We start from the raw sequence: 15,327 nt of genomic DNA, 5'->3' as shown, positions 1-15,327 counted from the left end.
TTCACATATTGCTGTTGAAAAACTTTTAAAAAAATACTTCCATATAAATATTATTGTGTAGTGGTTCGATTAGGATATTGAGACTGACAATTGAAAATGTTTATATAATTTCAATTCATTAATGTAAGAACATAAATAAACAAGACAAATCAATAATAATAATTATAATGATGACAATAGTAATAATAATAATAATAAACAACTCACAATAATAATCAGAATAATAACAATAATGACAACAGTAAACAATAATAATAAACGTCAGTAATAAACAGATAATAATCAAGGTAATCACATCCACAACATTAATAATAATAATCAGTGATTACATACAAAACAAAATTTAATCGTCAGGATTTATTTACAGGTAGTTAAATATTGAAAACTGACACTAGATAGGGAATCATGAAATCATGGGAATCATAGATAGGGAATCATCAAACCAGTCAAATAACTGAAGACAAAAAAAATATTGAAAACCAGAATTCAGTCCCACTGACAAAGGACATTAGCATGACTGCTAATCTTAACATTTTTAACCACAGTCTTGTATTAACAACAATAGTACAACAGTTAAGACAAATATAAAGTTCTTTAACTGCAAATACCTTTGCTGTTCACAAATACACGACTACCCTAACAATTTATGAATGAAATTTAGTAGATTATCTCTTTTACTTACAGTCTAACAATAACTAACCAAATTTTTTTGTTTTCATGTACTGTCCACACTGGAATTACTCGTGCGTGACCTTACTTTAATCGTGTTGAACGTGTATGCACTAGAAATTTGCTCCTTCCCTGACTCCCTTGCTTAGAACTCTCTCACAATCTGACTTTTCAACTGGCCTTCCCTGGAGTATTTATACTCCTATCCTGTTTATCTGCCGGACCAGACCCAACTCAAAGTGATGAGAATGATCTTCCACCTCACATTCCCATGAAATTCCTACCTTGGTCCGGTAACTCTTCTCACAGAATAACATCCATTTAGATGTGTCAGCAGACAGTATTACAAAGGAAAATTATTAAACAGACCTGTTAGCTTTATTAAAAGGGTTTCTTTTAGCCCCTTTCTGGATTCCTCCCATTATTAAATTTTCTACTCCTTTCTTAATCGGTAGGAATCTGTTACTCAGGTCAGTTATACCACAATAATTACACTATTTTAAATTATTATCTTTACCAACACAACACATAATTATTTTTAATTTCAATATCTTTTTCCTTAGATTTTGCTTCAATCTCAGTTTTTCTTATACTTTAATCTTTGTATAAGTGATGTAAAGACTAGATTAAAATATTGTTAGAGAGAGGTGGGGGTTTTCATTACAGAAGGTACAATATTGTGTGCCACACTTCTCTTTTAGTTTATTACTATATTAAACCCCACCTGAAGCTGGGATTTACTCTAAATTCAATAAACTAAGAAATATATTTAATTTAATAACTCCAATTAAATATTACATTCTTTAATACCACGACCACACTTTATATATTTGTATAATCTATAACATTATTAGTTCACTTATCAGTTTGTATCAATAAGAGAATTAACAAAGCATTTATGAACCTTATAAAAAAAAAATATTTTATTGAATATGATACAAAAACTGACTTAAGGAACTATCCTATATTTAAAAATGAAATATTTTTCATTCTATTTGAACACACTACAATACAAACATAAAATGAAGTGCATACAATGTTTTGCAACATTTTGCTTATTTAAAATGTTTTGCATTTCTCATTCATGTCAAAAATTTATATCACTTTAAAGTTGGAGAATTACATTTCCTGAACTGAAAAATAATGTACTGTTGATTTTAAAAATAAATAACCCACCCACTGATAACTTTAAAATCATTATTACTTAGCATACTAACAAATTTTCTGGCTTGCTGACACGAAATAGAAGCAGTTGTAAGCGTAAGGAATATTTAACACTTGCTTTTTACAGAAACAAAGTGACATCAATTTCTTCATTAGAAGCAAATAAAAATTTACATAATTTTTTGTAAATAAATTTACAAAATTTAAATAAGGTTTCTGAGATTTGATGAAATATTGAAGTTATTAGTGGAATTTACTATTACAGCAGACCAAGTACAATATTATAAAGAAACAGAATTGTTTAATAAGTCACCAAACCAAAACATCAAGCCATAGCTTTATTGCACATACCCTAGCTGAGTACAGAAAGTACACTGAAAGTATCAATGTAATTTTTGAAAGCATGATAATGATATGGTCTTCCACGCTCATTCTACTCCATTGCCAAATATCTAAACATAATTTTATACATAAACTCAGAAGAAAAATTTTTTTTTTAAACACAACCACTTACATTTTAATAAAAAAAATAAAAACAAGATTCACACAAGTAAAATAATGAAATTGCTTACACCAAATTTCTAAACTTCACATTAACAAATAAGAAAAAAGCAATATAACCAATAATAGTAGTAACACTAACCTGTTTCATTACAGCAACAGCAAGTGTAATAAAATGTTCATTTAATTGATAATTTGACCGTCTACTAATCTGATAATTGTATAATTCTTTCTGCACTAAACAATAAATTGCAAGCAGATGCCTTTTCCAAACATTCCAATCACCTGCTAAGGCCTCATCAGAACCAACAACAGCATCACCAGGATGATGAGCTTGCACAAGGATCACCAACAATTCTATTAAGTAATTCTGCACAGTAAAACAAAAATTCATACACTGAAAAAAACATGATATAAAAACAATACATCACATTCATAACCAAAATCTGAGAAGGCATGCTGTAAATAAAGTTTCAAATAAAAAAGCTATACCATAATACAATGAACCTATTGAATTTTTATAATAAACTAGTATACAGTGAAATTTGCTAAATTTTTACCATCCACAAATATTTGTAAGACGTTATTAATTTTAACTTTTTTTTTAAAAGTATCTTGAAATGTATATGAATAAATATAATTAAAAATGAATAGAATACAAAAAACAAGATTTTTTTTAATTTGACAGTTATTTTTTAAATGATAGAATTTTAAATAGTAAGTAGGCATATTGTTAACAATGTAATATTCAAATCGCTCCACTATTGATGTATAATTACTGACACATCATAGTATAGCTGGTTTTATATATGACAAGTTATACTGAATAATGATAATACTGGATTGTTTTGGTTGCCATAAATAATTTTATATTTAATTGATTTTTTTTTTTTTCAAAAAAGATCTTACTTAAAAACACACCTAGTAAACGATCCAATCAATAAATTATTTATGAAACAAATAATTTGACTACATTAGATAACTATCCAGTCAGTTTTTAATCAACCATGATTAAAAGAAGATTGTTTGGTTATTTTAAAGTGTTAAAATTTTAACATGTAATAAATTATATATTCAATTGTCTGTTATGTATAAACCATTGACATCAGAAAAAAAGGCCAAAAAATTTAATAAGAATTTTTTTATTAATTATTATTATATTAAAAGAAGAGCAAAATTAGAAAATAACTGAATAGTTTTTTGTAAACCAGCATATAATTATAACAATCAATACACTGTCAATTCCAATTCATTTTAATAATTCAATCAGGAGTAGTGTGCACACTACTCTGTTGCATGCAACAGATGACAGATTATTTCACCTTTTTTCGGGATGTATCATCACACCTATTTCCATAAGAGTTTAACAGCAGTGACATAGTTTCTTCAGCAAAAGTACAAATGGCTTTATGACACTCAGTCCCCAACTATAAAAGAAAATTAATGTTACAAATCACATAAAAAATACCTGAAATTGATAAATTTGTAATTAATATCAATCTTAATTTTTTTCACATAAAAGATGTCATTTTCCATCCTCATACTATATTTTGGGTTTGTAACGTGATAAAACTTAGCTAACTTATTTATATAAAAAAGAGAATTGAACTGATAACTGTCCAAAGAGAATTGAACTAATAACTTAAAATTATACTACTCATTCATCACTGAAAGGGTTACGGAACCTTGAAAATGGTTAAAATCTATGTTTCGCTTTATTTTTAAAAATTTAAGGAATTTTTACTCAGTTATCTAAAAACAGCTTCATTTCATCATATTTTTTATTAAAAAAGACAAACTCAAAATAATTAAATACAGAAAGATTAACAAAATAAACTGATTTACCAATTTAATCATTCCTTTCACCACATTCATTTTCATTTGGGAGGTAAACCTTTCTTCAAAAAACTATTTTGTTTTAATGCGTGGAATTTCTTTTAGGATGATCATCAGTAGTTTGCGAACTCAGCATTATTTTATTTGAAAATATTTAGAAAATCTAATTTGTCATACAACTAAAATAAAATGATACATTATTTAAAATTTGTTAATGATTTCATTAAAATATTACTGTTAATCAGGATATTATTAATTCTAAGAATCCTCTACATAAAATAAAAGACAGTCTGACTGCCTATTAAGACACTCCTCCTGAACGGTTTTTCTGTTAAATGAAATTCACAGGTTGACAGGCTGACCATGTTAACCTGTGAGTTTAGCCTCAGCCCAACACAAAGTCTACCAGCATTTCAAAATCATAAGTCACAACTTTCCTCAAAGAAAATTTCATGAATTTTTTTCTTAAGTATAATTTTAATAAAATCGATAAGGAAATTTAATTTCTATAAAAATGTGAACTACTTTTCTCAGATACAGTTTCTTATATTTTTCTTCAGTTATTGTTGCTTATATGACAGAAGGCTTCCCACTGCCATTCTTGACTTTCCATTCTTTCTACTGGCACATACTGCATGGTAGATTAATAGGCATAAATCCTTTATTACTTGGTTCTTCAGTACATAATTTCAAGATGTGTGCCATGGTCATGTGGTATATATGTCAGAAGTTCAGGTCACTGACTCTTGAGCAATAGTAATAATTTTTTTTTTACAAACTACTATACCAAATACTCTGAACTAGGTAGGATTCAAAGGTTCAAAGACTCAGGTTCTTCGGACTCTATTCAGTTTGACTGTTATTGATCCATTTCATTGAAAATAAAATAAAATAATACTTGTTTATAATGTATGCTTATCATTACATTTTCATTTTTTTAAACCAATCATAATTTAATATTTATACCAATTTTATAACACTTAATTTTATAACAATTTTTAGTTTTCATATCATAATATTAATATGATTTTTGATTTTAGGCAAATTAATGCTTTTTGTCTTTAATATTTTGCTCTTTTAACCACTTGCAAATTAAAATTTATTTAAACTATACGAATCATTACTTTTTATCAAAAAGACAAGTTACATCTGCACAAGATAGATTAGAGAATGCAATTAATAGGGTAAAATCAGAAATTAAAACTAAGGCACTGAAAAGCTCTCTTCCATATCAATAACAATAAATGGAGCAAAACAAAAAACTGTTACTGAAAAAAGTTGTCTATAATCTGGTGAAAAATATCTTTCTTCTCTACACATCGGTGGTCATAGCAGTGCTAAAAGGGGAACTCACCTTAAGATTAAAGAGTGTAATTTTTTATTATGAATTACTCTAAGTAATGCTGAAAGGAAAGTTCACCATTCCAACCTAGAGGATCTCAGGAAGATAGCCCAAACTAATCTTCTTAATGCAAGAAGGAAGATTTGTAAGAAAGTTATAATAGATATCAGCCTCTACTACTATTAGAATGTAATAATGGAACACATCCATTATTACATTCAGGTCATTACTATCGGTTAGTTTGTTTTTTTACATTCACTTAAGATATGAACAGCCAATCTGACTTTACAAGACCTGCTAGACAAAGACAGTTTTAATTCAACTATCAATATATTTTATCAAAAATATTTGATAAAACCCATCCCTTCTGGAGGACTATTACTCAGGGAAAGCCTACGTAGTACAACATATACCAGGTACGTTCAAAGAGTAAAAAGAATTTTGAAATTTTGCAGGTTATATTAGTCCTATCCTCGGGATTTTTTCATTGTTGTATAAATAAACATGTCTGAAAAGTATTTGTACAATTTTAGCCATATTGGACGTTTAGTCTGTTGTCAGCTGTCAAAAGGATAACATGTGCTTTGGTATAATCAGCAATTTTTTATTTGTATAAATAATGGATCAGAGAATTTGTATTAAATTTTGCTATAAGAATAGAATAAAATGTAGCAATGTTTTAAAAATGTTAAATATTGCTTTTGGTGAGTCTACTATGAGTAAAGCAAGGGTTTACGAGTGGTATGAAGGCTGTGAAGACGTTGAAGATAATGAGCGCCCCAGCACATCAACAACCGATGAAAACATGGAAAAACTGAAAGAAATGATTATGAATGATCACCATATCACAATCAGAGAAATCACTGATGATGTTGGGATATCAATTGGATCATGCCGTGAAATCTTTTCAGATGTTTTGGGTATGAAATGTATGACAGCAAAATTTGTTCCAAAATTATTGAATTTTGAACACAAACAGCGGCGAATGGAAGTTGCTCAGGAGTCGCTAAATGAAGTCAACAATGATGCAGAACTACCAAAGTGTATCATAACAGGTGATGAAACATGCTTTAACAAATATGATGTCGAAACTAAGGCTCAATCATCCCAGTAAAAGCATTCTGGATCACCAAGACCAAAAAAAGCTTGACAAGAATGGTTAAATATGAAGGTTATGCTCACCATGTTCTTCGATTTTAATGGCATAGTGCATCATGAATTCTTGTCACAAGATCAAACAATCAATAAGGAGTATTACCTACAAGTTCAACGCTGTTTGTGCACTTAAAAAAAACACCCGGATTTGTGGCAAAATAATTCATAGCTTTTACACCATGGTAATGCACCTGCTTACACTTCATTGCTTGTTCATCAATTTTTAGCCAAAAACAACACTGTAATGATTCCCCAGCCGCTATAATCGTGACTTTTACCTATTCCCAAAAATAAAGAGAACCGTAAAGGGCCATTGTTTTACAAGCATAGATGAGATTAAAAGTGAGCTGAAAGAGCTAAACACTATTCCAAAGATCGAATTCCAGAAGTGTTTCAGGGACTGGAAAAAGCACTGGCATAAGGCATAAGTGTATAATATCTAATGGGTACTATTTTGAAGAGAATAACATCAATGTAGACGAATAAATAAAATTCTATCCAATAAACAAAAATTCTCGTTACTTTTTGAACACCTCGTACATGGTCCACAATTACAAAAACTGCTAATTTAAATTTTATTTTCAGCTATTTTTAAGTAAACGTTCTTATTTCAGAAATCAAAATTAGTATTTGTACATAAACTACTTTTTTTTAACTTTTACTGAAATAATTTTTTTTAAATTTTACTAAATATTCTCATGTAAATATTCAATTATTCTCACATAATGCAGGAAATATAGATTATTACAATGGGCTACTAATATGCTTCACTTTCATAAGTAATGAGTAAGATATCGCAGTAAAGGATTTCTAAACAAATAATAAATAAAAAAGATCCCTTTCGACACACTGGAAGGCGGAGATAGATTTCACCGGTGCTAAATAGGGGATAAAAAAGATTTCCACCTTAAAGTTAAGAAAAACTTCAAATTTACTCAATATAACAATGGTTGCATGTGACAAAAAGCTTCACATGTTTAGCATACAAGCCCCATTTTCTTACAATTCAAACAATATTTTGGTCATCCCTTGCTGTAAGGTTGGTCATATCAAAAATTGTTTCAGACAAAAGTTTTAGGTAATATTTAGAGGATTTAATATAAACTGATTCAATACTGTGCCTATTAAGGGAGGAATGGCTTTTTGTTATAGTGATATTTTGTTTTTTTTTAAAAAGCCCCATTTCCAACCCCTTGATCCGATTTTGGCCGTTAACAAACTTGACCGAGATTTTGGGATGAGTTATTTTTAAGGAACAATTTGAAAGTGACTGGTGCAAAATTATGGCAGTTACCATGTCCACAAGAAAGTGAAATATGTATATGTATATGTATATATGTATATATATATACACGAGGGTAAGTCAATTATTACCTGCAATTTAGTTACATTTTTGTTTATGTTGATAGTACTGTTGTGTTGCATATATGACGCATGCGTGGTTTAATTGTTGTTATGTCTGTGCAGGTTTGATGCTGCTAGGTTAGTTCCATTATCGCTGCCCTGCCGTTAACCATGACTGCTCTGTTTTCTGTTTGCACCAAAGAAGAGCAACGGTCAGTGATCCATTTTTTTGTGGTCAGAAAAGGTATCAGGGGCTGAAATTCATTGAAAACTTTTGGTAGAGTAAGAGAACAGTGTGTTGCTGCAACAGAGTGTCTACGAATGGATTGAAAATTTCAAAAATGGTCACACAAGTGTTACGCACGACGAAAGAGCCAGACGACCGTTTACTGCCACAAATGAGGAAAACATTGAGCGTGTACGTGACATGGTTTCCTTAGACAGACGAATAACTATTGATGATATGGCACATTGTCTGCATACTAGTCATGGTTCTGCCTACAAAATTATCCACAACTGACTTGGGTTTCATAAAGTCTGTGCAAGGTGGGTCCCAAAACAACTCACACAGTGCATAAACAAACGCGCTTGGACATCTGCCAAAAACATTTGGATCGCTATGGTAATGAAAGGGACATCTTCTTAGACAGAATCATCACTGATGACAAAACATGGATCCACCATTACGAGCCAGAGAGTCAATGGCAGAGTATGTAATGTAAATATCCAAATTCGCCCTGCAAAAAAAGTTCAAGACCCAACCATCTACAGGAAAACTGATGCTTACGGTTTTTTGGGACTCACAAGGCCCAGTACTGGAACATTATGAGGAAAGGGGTATGACAATAAACAGTGCAAGTTACAGTGAGATGCTTACTGCCAAGTTGAAGCCTGCAATTCGAAGCAAATGCCGAGGACTGCTCTCGAAAGGTGTTGTGTTGTTGCATGACAATGCCCATCCACATACTGCTGCCCACATTGCTGAAACACTCCAGAAACTCAACTTTGAAGTACTGGCTCATCCTCCATATAGTCCTGATCTTGCCCCTTCTGACTACCAGTTGTTTGGTCCACTAAAAGAGGCATTAAGGGCCTGTCGATTTACCTCGAACGAAACAGTGAAAGAAGCGGTGCATTCCTGGCTCGCAGCTCAACCGAAAACCTTCTTTTATGAGGGCATCAGGAAGCCTGTGCAATGATGGACCAAGTGCGTTGAAATGCAAGGGGACTATGTTGAAAAATGATATACATGTAAGTTTCCTATTTGTATTGTAATAAAATTTATAACTACATTGCGGATAATAATTGACTTACCCTCGTATATATGTATACATAAACTTTTAAGCTGACGGTGTTTTTGGGATCTGAGGGAAGTGAAATGTGAAGATATGTCAAAATTTTCTGGAAGTCGAATCATGGTACCAATTACAATAGGTAGTTTCTTATGAAATCTACCTAATTTCGTTTTATTATAAGAGAAAGATATATAGTGCTTCTAAAACAGTGAGCTGGCTATACTTTTTCAGATTCTACTTGTAAAACTAAACAAAAAATATACTTATGAAAAATGGCAATTTCTCCTTCGTTCTTCCCCTGTCTGCCATTTTGATATTTTTATATGGAGATTTATATCTCAGGTGTGGATAGATGAATCACATTAATACTTGGTAAGCGTCTTGGTAATAAAGTTTTAAAATTAGCAAAAAATCAAGAATTAAATACTTTCGCAAATTACAAAATGGTGGCCATGTTTATTTTTCAATCCATTATCTTCGTAAATATTAGTTTAATCAAAATTTATGTTATTTGCTAAAATGTTAAGCCTTTTACTTTGAACAAAATGAATTTTATTTTTTTAAAACGGTTACCAAATAGCCGAGTTAAGACAGAAGATTAATGTTGTAATTATGTTCTATTTTCATGTCCACTTTACTTTCAATTTGATTAAATATTAATTTTATTTATTTATTGTTAATTCTAGTATTGTAAATTAGTATCAAATTAAATAATAATTTTTTTCAAAATAATAGACCTAATAATTGAAAAAATAAAACAACTACCTGTGAAAATCTTACATTAATTATTGTAGAACATTAGGTTTACTTAAATGGTTATCAACTGTTAAAAGTTATGAGATGTTCAAAGCGTCCACCACTAGAAATTACAGAAGACCCCAGTATTTTTCTGAGAGATTGTCTTAACTGTTCAAAAATTCCAGGAATATTCCTAATTTCTTGAAATTCATTTTGAATCCTATGTTGAAGATCCTCAATGTTGAATTGAATAAATAGTAATATGTTTCAAATGGCCCCACAAGTCAAGAAGTCAAGAGGGTTAAGTCAGGTCATCGGGCAGGCCAGGGCAATGGCCTGTGTAAAATTATTCAAAGTGAAAAATTAATATCAATTGTTTTATTATTATTTAATATTTTATCTCATTGTGAGAAAATTATTACTTAACTTAATATTAATTTACAATACTAAAATTAACAATAAATAAAAACAATTAATATTTAATCGAATTGAACGTAAAGTGGACATGAAAACAGACACAAAATTATTATATCAATTTTCTGTCATAACTCGGCTATTTGTTAACCGATTTAAAAAAACAAAATGTCATTTTATTTAAACTAAAAGGCTTAATATTTTAACAAACAACACAAATTTTGATAAAACTAATATTGACAGAGATATAACGGATTGAAAAATAAACATCGCTGCCATTTTGTAATTTGCAAAGGTATTTAATTCCTGATTTTTGCTAATTTAAAAAATTTATTACCAGGATGTTTACCAAATATTAATGTGATTCGTCTATCCGAACTTGAGATATAAATTTTTATATAAAAATAACAAAATGGCAGACAGGGGGAGAACAAAGGAGAAAATGTCATTTTTCCTAAGGATATTTTTTGTTTAGTTTAATATCAAAAATATCATTATTTTTAGCTGAATTAGTGCTGCTGCTGCTATCTTCTGCAACCCTTATAAGTACATATCATTTTTTCATTTATTTATTTTTTTTAATTTTAATTCTTAATTTTCAATTTTAATTTGATAAAAAATGAAATTACATAAATTATCAAAAAATTTTTATATATATTTCAAATGTCTTAAGAGTTTAATATGTAGTCTGATATAAAAATTAAAAAATTAAAATTAACTGAAATGAAAAGTTAAAATTATAACTGAAGATGTGGCTTGCCATGAAAACGCTATTGTAAAGTTATGAAAAAATAAGGTATCATCTTATTTACTTTTTAATTTCTCTACTTGGATCAAGTTTGATTATATATATAATATAACACACTCAAGGTGTCCCACAAAGAAACAGAGAAACTTTCAGGACATGTTCTGCTGGTGAAAATAATGAAAAACGTTCATATTAACGTAAGTCTGAAAACACTTTATTTTCAAGTTACGGTTAGCGAAAGATTTTACCTGGATTTCAGCTTTTCTAATAAAAAGAAGCCCTATTGTAATTTTTGGGATCCAAAATGAAAAGTAAATTTGGTAGTTTCTTATGTAATTTGTGCTGGGAGATAAGATATGATAAAACAGGTCCTACACCTGCAAATCCTGTAGTTTTTAAGATATCTGATGTAAAACACAAAAATTTGGTACTGAAAAACAAGTTTTTTTAGGTTTGTAATACAATAGCTTGTTAAATAACTAATAAATGTGTTAATTTAATAACAAAATTTACAACCAATTTAATTCCGAGAAAATTAATGTAAATACAGCCAATAAAATGTAAATAAAAACTTTTAAAATTGTTTTTTTATTAATGCAAAATTGATGAAAATTAGATAGAAAACTGTATTATTCTTTCTGTATCTAATAAACATTCTTTTTAAAAAAACAAAAATGCTAATTACTGAAAATAATTTTAAAAGAAATACAAAATTTATAAAAAAATATTTTAGCTGTGTATAATCAATAATTTAGACAGGTAAAAAGAATCTTCCATATTAGAAAACTAGAATCTAAGACTTGCTTTCAAACTTTCAAGCTACAACTTATTCTTGTTCTTTGTTTTATTTACTACAAAAAAAAACTGTGATTGCAAAAATTTGAAGTGGAGAAAGGTGGAAGTTATTTAACCTTTATATCTTTATTTTTGATAATGGAAAATCTACTTAGAAGAAACAACTAATATTAAATAGTACAATTTGTTGAATATTTAAATTTTAGCCTCAGTCAATCCAGCCTGTATCTCTTCTGTAATACTTAAATTTATCAATTTGAATGAACTAAAGAAAAACCAATCTCTTATATAAATCAAAGATGAATTGGCCCTTCATTGTTTATGGAAGTGATTGATAAAATAACTATGGCTGTTTTAAAATCTCCTGAATGTTACAAGTTTAGCTTTACCACTGATATCAGTTGCTTTTTCCAATTGATCATCACATTATCTATTGAAATGTCACTGCTTGCAACCTTACATCTTGAGATGTAGTGCGAACACATCAAACAAATGGTGTTACCTTGCATTACAGTTTTTAGAATCTCACTTTCAAATTTTTTGCCAAACAAGATATTTACAATTTCATGGCATACAAATGTTAAAAATTGCAGATTCTGTGAATGTATGAGATATAAATTTTTATTAACAAGTTCTGTGAATACACAACTTGCTACTTGTACGTTTTTTGATACTATTGAAAATTTATTCTATTTTTTGTTGTGTTTTTAGTCTAACCCAGTCTTTAAATATACTCAGCCATTTTTTTGCATAAGCACCAAAAAGATTAATTTACTGTTATTAAAAACATTTTTTTAAAATTATTTATTTATTTGTTATTTTTATTGTTTAGATTATAGTTCTCTTTTAGATTTATTTGGAACTGTAATCGATTATAAAATTTTTCACCACAAACTACGCACATGGGGCCTGATGAATTTTGTTCACCGAGTATAATTCCAAAATATACGTAATCACCATTGTAATGGCAAACGATCCTATTGATTTAGCTTCAGAAAAACCAGTGCCAATTAAAATAAAAACTGAGGTATCAGTAACTTTAAAAGAACCAGTGCCAATTGAAATACTAACTGAGGTATCAGCTGATGATCGGTGGAGAAAAATGATATTGCATGTATAGATATTACTTTTCCTACTGTCTTTTATTTACAGAGTTTACCTAAAGAGTAAAAGGTAATATTGTTTGGTTTTTATGAAAATATAAAAGTTTTAAGACAAGAACTATTGAGGAATTAAAGACACAAGAGAAAACTTGTTAATTATAAGAATACAAAGTTAAAAGGATTATTTTTAACTACCTAAATAAGTATCACCAATAAATACAATTTCTGAACTTCTACACAAATATTAACACAATCATAAGCTAATAACAAAAAAACTTTATTGTAGTTTTATTCAAAATATTAGATAGGATGAACAATATTCTACAAACAGCGTGTATTTTGAAAACAGAAACTCAAAAAAACTTTCTCTATTATGTTTGGGAGTAATTATTACTGACCTCATTAAATCTCAGGATTAAAATAGACAAGCACTAATGTATCAACTAACAACACAGCGTTTCAAACAATGTAATGTGGTTTTAATTTCAAAAATGCTAACAATACTTTACGTTATTAATATAGATTATATAAGTTCCATAACATTAACAGAATGTATCATAAGACCAGAATCAGTATCTCAGTCAAGTAAGGCTAAGGATAGTGGGGGCTTGGTTATGTATTACCTAGACTACTATACATCACTAAATAAAAACAGTTAAACATACCCGTTGGCAATATGTAAGAGCTAAATGTAACACACTCTCATGTAAATCAGTTTCTTGTTTTTTAACTATTTCTGTCCCAAGAGGTCCCGATCAGGCATGGCATTTTTCATATGCTACAAAATTCCATTTCCCCATCCCACACACAAGCTTCAAAGCTTTGTTAATTTCATCAACCAACAAAATAAATATTAAACTTACTTACAATAAAACTTTCTTAAACATGTAGTTCAATGTAAAAAAAATTCTCAGATTTACCGAAAGCCAAAATAGCAAAAGCTGTCCTATTCTAACCAACCATCAAAAAACCTTTTGAAAAATACTACAACAAACTGCCTTCTTACTTAAAAGATAAATAGTACACACATTTATATACATATAAATAAAGTTTTTAAATTGATAAATATATTTATTTGACAGATAAATGAATTATGGTCAGTAACTAACAACTTATTTACATAACATTAATATAGACAAAGAAATAACAATAAATAATAACGAATCACCACTTACCACATGTCTAAGTGGCAAATAACATTTGCCATATTTCTTTTCAAAATATATCCAACCACATATGAGAAAAAAGATAAGCTCACTAAAATGGTTTCTAATTCTAGTCTCCTTTGAAGTAGTTCTCTTACGATGCCACATATTTAGCCATTTCTTCCATTGCTGGAAATATTTTACATTGACCTCTTTTGCAACAGCTACCACATGGATAGAAACTGATGTGCTCAGTGAGGTTACAAAAAAGAATATAAATGTTACGGTACTAGTGCTCTGCTCTACCAAGTCTTAATAACTCTTCATTCAAATTTTTTTTTCAAGAAAAATATGATCAGATGCTTTTTGAACAGACCCCAGGCATATAAATTAACAATGAAAGAAGTAAATTTTTTCAGTTATCAATTTATTAATTCTTTCAAAATACAATATTTACGATTATAAAATTAATGGTAACTTGTGGCATTACTGAGTAGTCTTTTAACTTTAAGAGCAAGATGAGATTGTCCGCAGCCATGATTCACAATTAAATCTAACAATTCTACAATACTGTCTTTTGAACAGTCTTCTGGAGGATCTTTGTAAAACCCAACTGCTAAATCAAACAAATCTGAAAGAAAAGTAATTAGTATCAGTAAGTTAAGATTAACAAGAAATTTTACAATAATACATGAAAATTAATACTTACTAACATTAAATTTCTTCTAAAGTTAATCTAGAAAAAAACAGCTTTACTCCTATATATAGAACAATAATTTATTAAATTATTTTTTTTTAAATTAAAATATAAAAGAAAATTAATCAATCAATACAAAGATTAAAAACATTTAAAAAAATGTTTGTCTACAGTAAATTCATATTTAGAGTACATTATTATCATGAGAAAATATTTTAAAAGAAGCATCCATACTTTCTTTTCAGTTTTTCTTCTAGCACAGTTCAATACGAGTGGTGGCTGAAATGTAATGTTCAGTCGCTCATAACAAAAAATGAAAAAGATAGTCAAATGTAACAAATATTACATAAAAATACATTTAAATTGCTACAAAAACTTAAT

The 15,327-nt window shown here is 29.0% G+C and overlaps 2 protein-coding genes across 5 annotated transcripts in view; both read right to left on the bottom strand.

Annotated features, from left to right (window-relative positions):
- LOC142324609 (uncharacterized) overlaps positions 1-14,511 on the bottom strand; it is a 36,166-nt gene extending 21,655 nt beyond the window's left edge. For both annotated transcript variants that reach the window (XM_075365456.1, XM_075365455.1), the window contains exons 1-3: positions 14,280-14,511; positions 3,657-3,761; positions 2,477-2,704 (exon numbers count right to left, since the gene is read on the bottom strand). In XM_075365456.1, the coding sequence (XP_075221571.1) occupies positions 2,477-2,704; positions 3,657-3,761; positions 14,280-14,417 (471 nt within the window). In that variant the 5' untranslated portion in view covers positions 14,418-14,511. The remainder of the gene's footprint in view (positions 1-2,476; positions 2,705-3,656; positions 3,762-14,279) is intronic.
- Positions 14,512-14,655: 144 nt separating this feature from the next.
- The window catches only part of LOC142324610 (serine-protein kinase ATM-like), a 41,442-nt gene continuing 40,770 nt past the window's right edge, over positions 14,656-15,327 (bottom strand). For all 3 annotated transcript variants that reach the window (XM_075365459.1, XM_075365457.1, XM_075365458.1), the window contains one exon: positions 14,656-14,880. In XM_075365459.1, the coding sequence (XP_075221574.1) occupies positions 14,717-14,880 (164 nt within the window). In that variant the 3' untranslated portion in view covers positions 14,656-14,716. The remainder of the gene's footprint in view (positions 14,881-15,327) is intronic.

Source organism: Lycorma delicatula, chromosome 5, assembly GCF_047948215.1.
Source record: "Lycorma delicatula isolate Av1 chromosome 5, ASM4794821v1, whole genome shotgun sequence".
NCBI lineage: Eukaryota > Metazoa > Arthropoda > Insecta > Hemiptera > Fulgoridae > Lycorma > Lycorma delicatula.
This window is presented reverse-complemented; position numbering and strand designations above follow the sequence as displayed.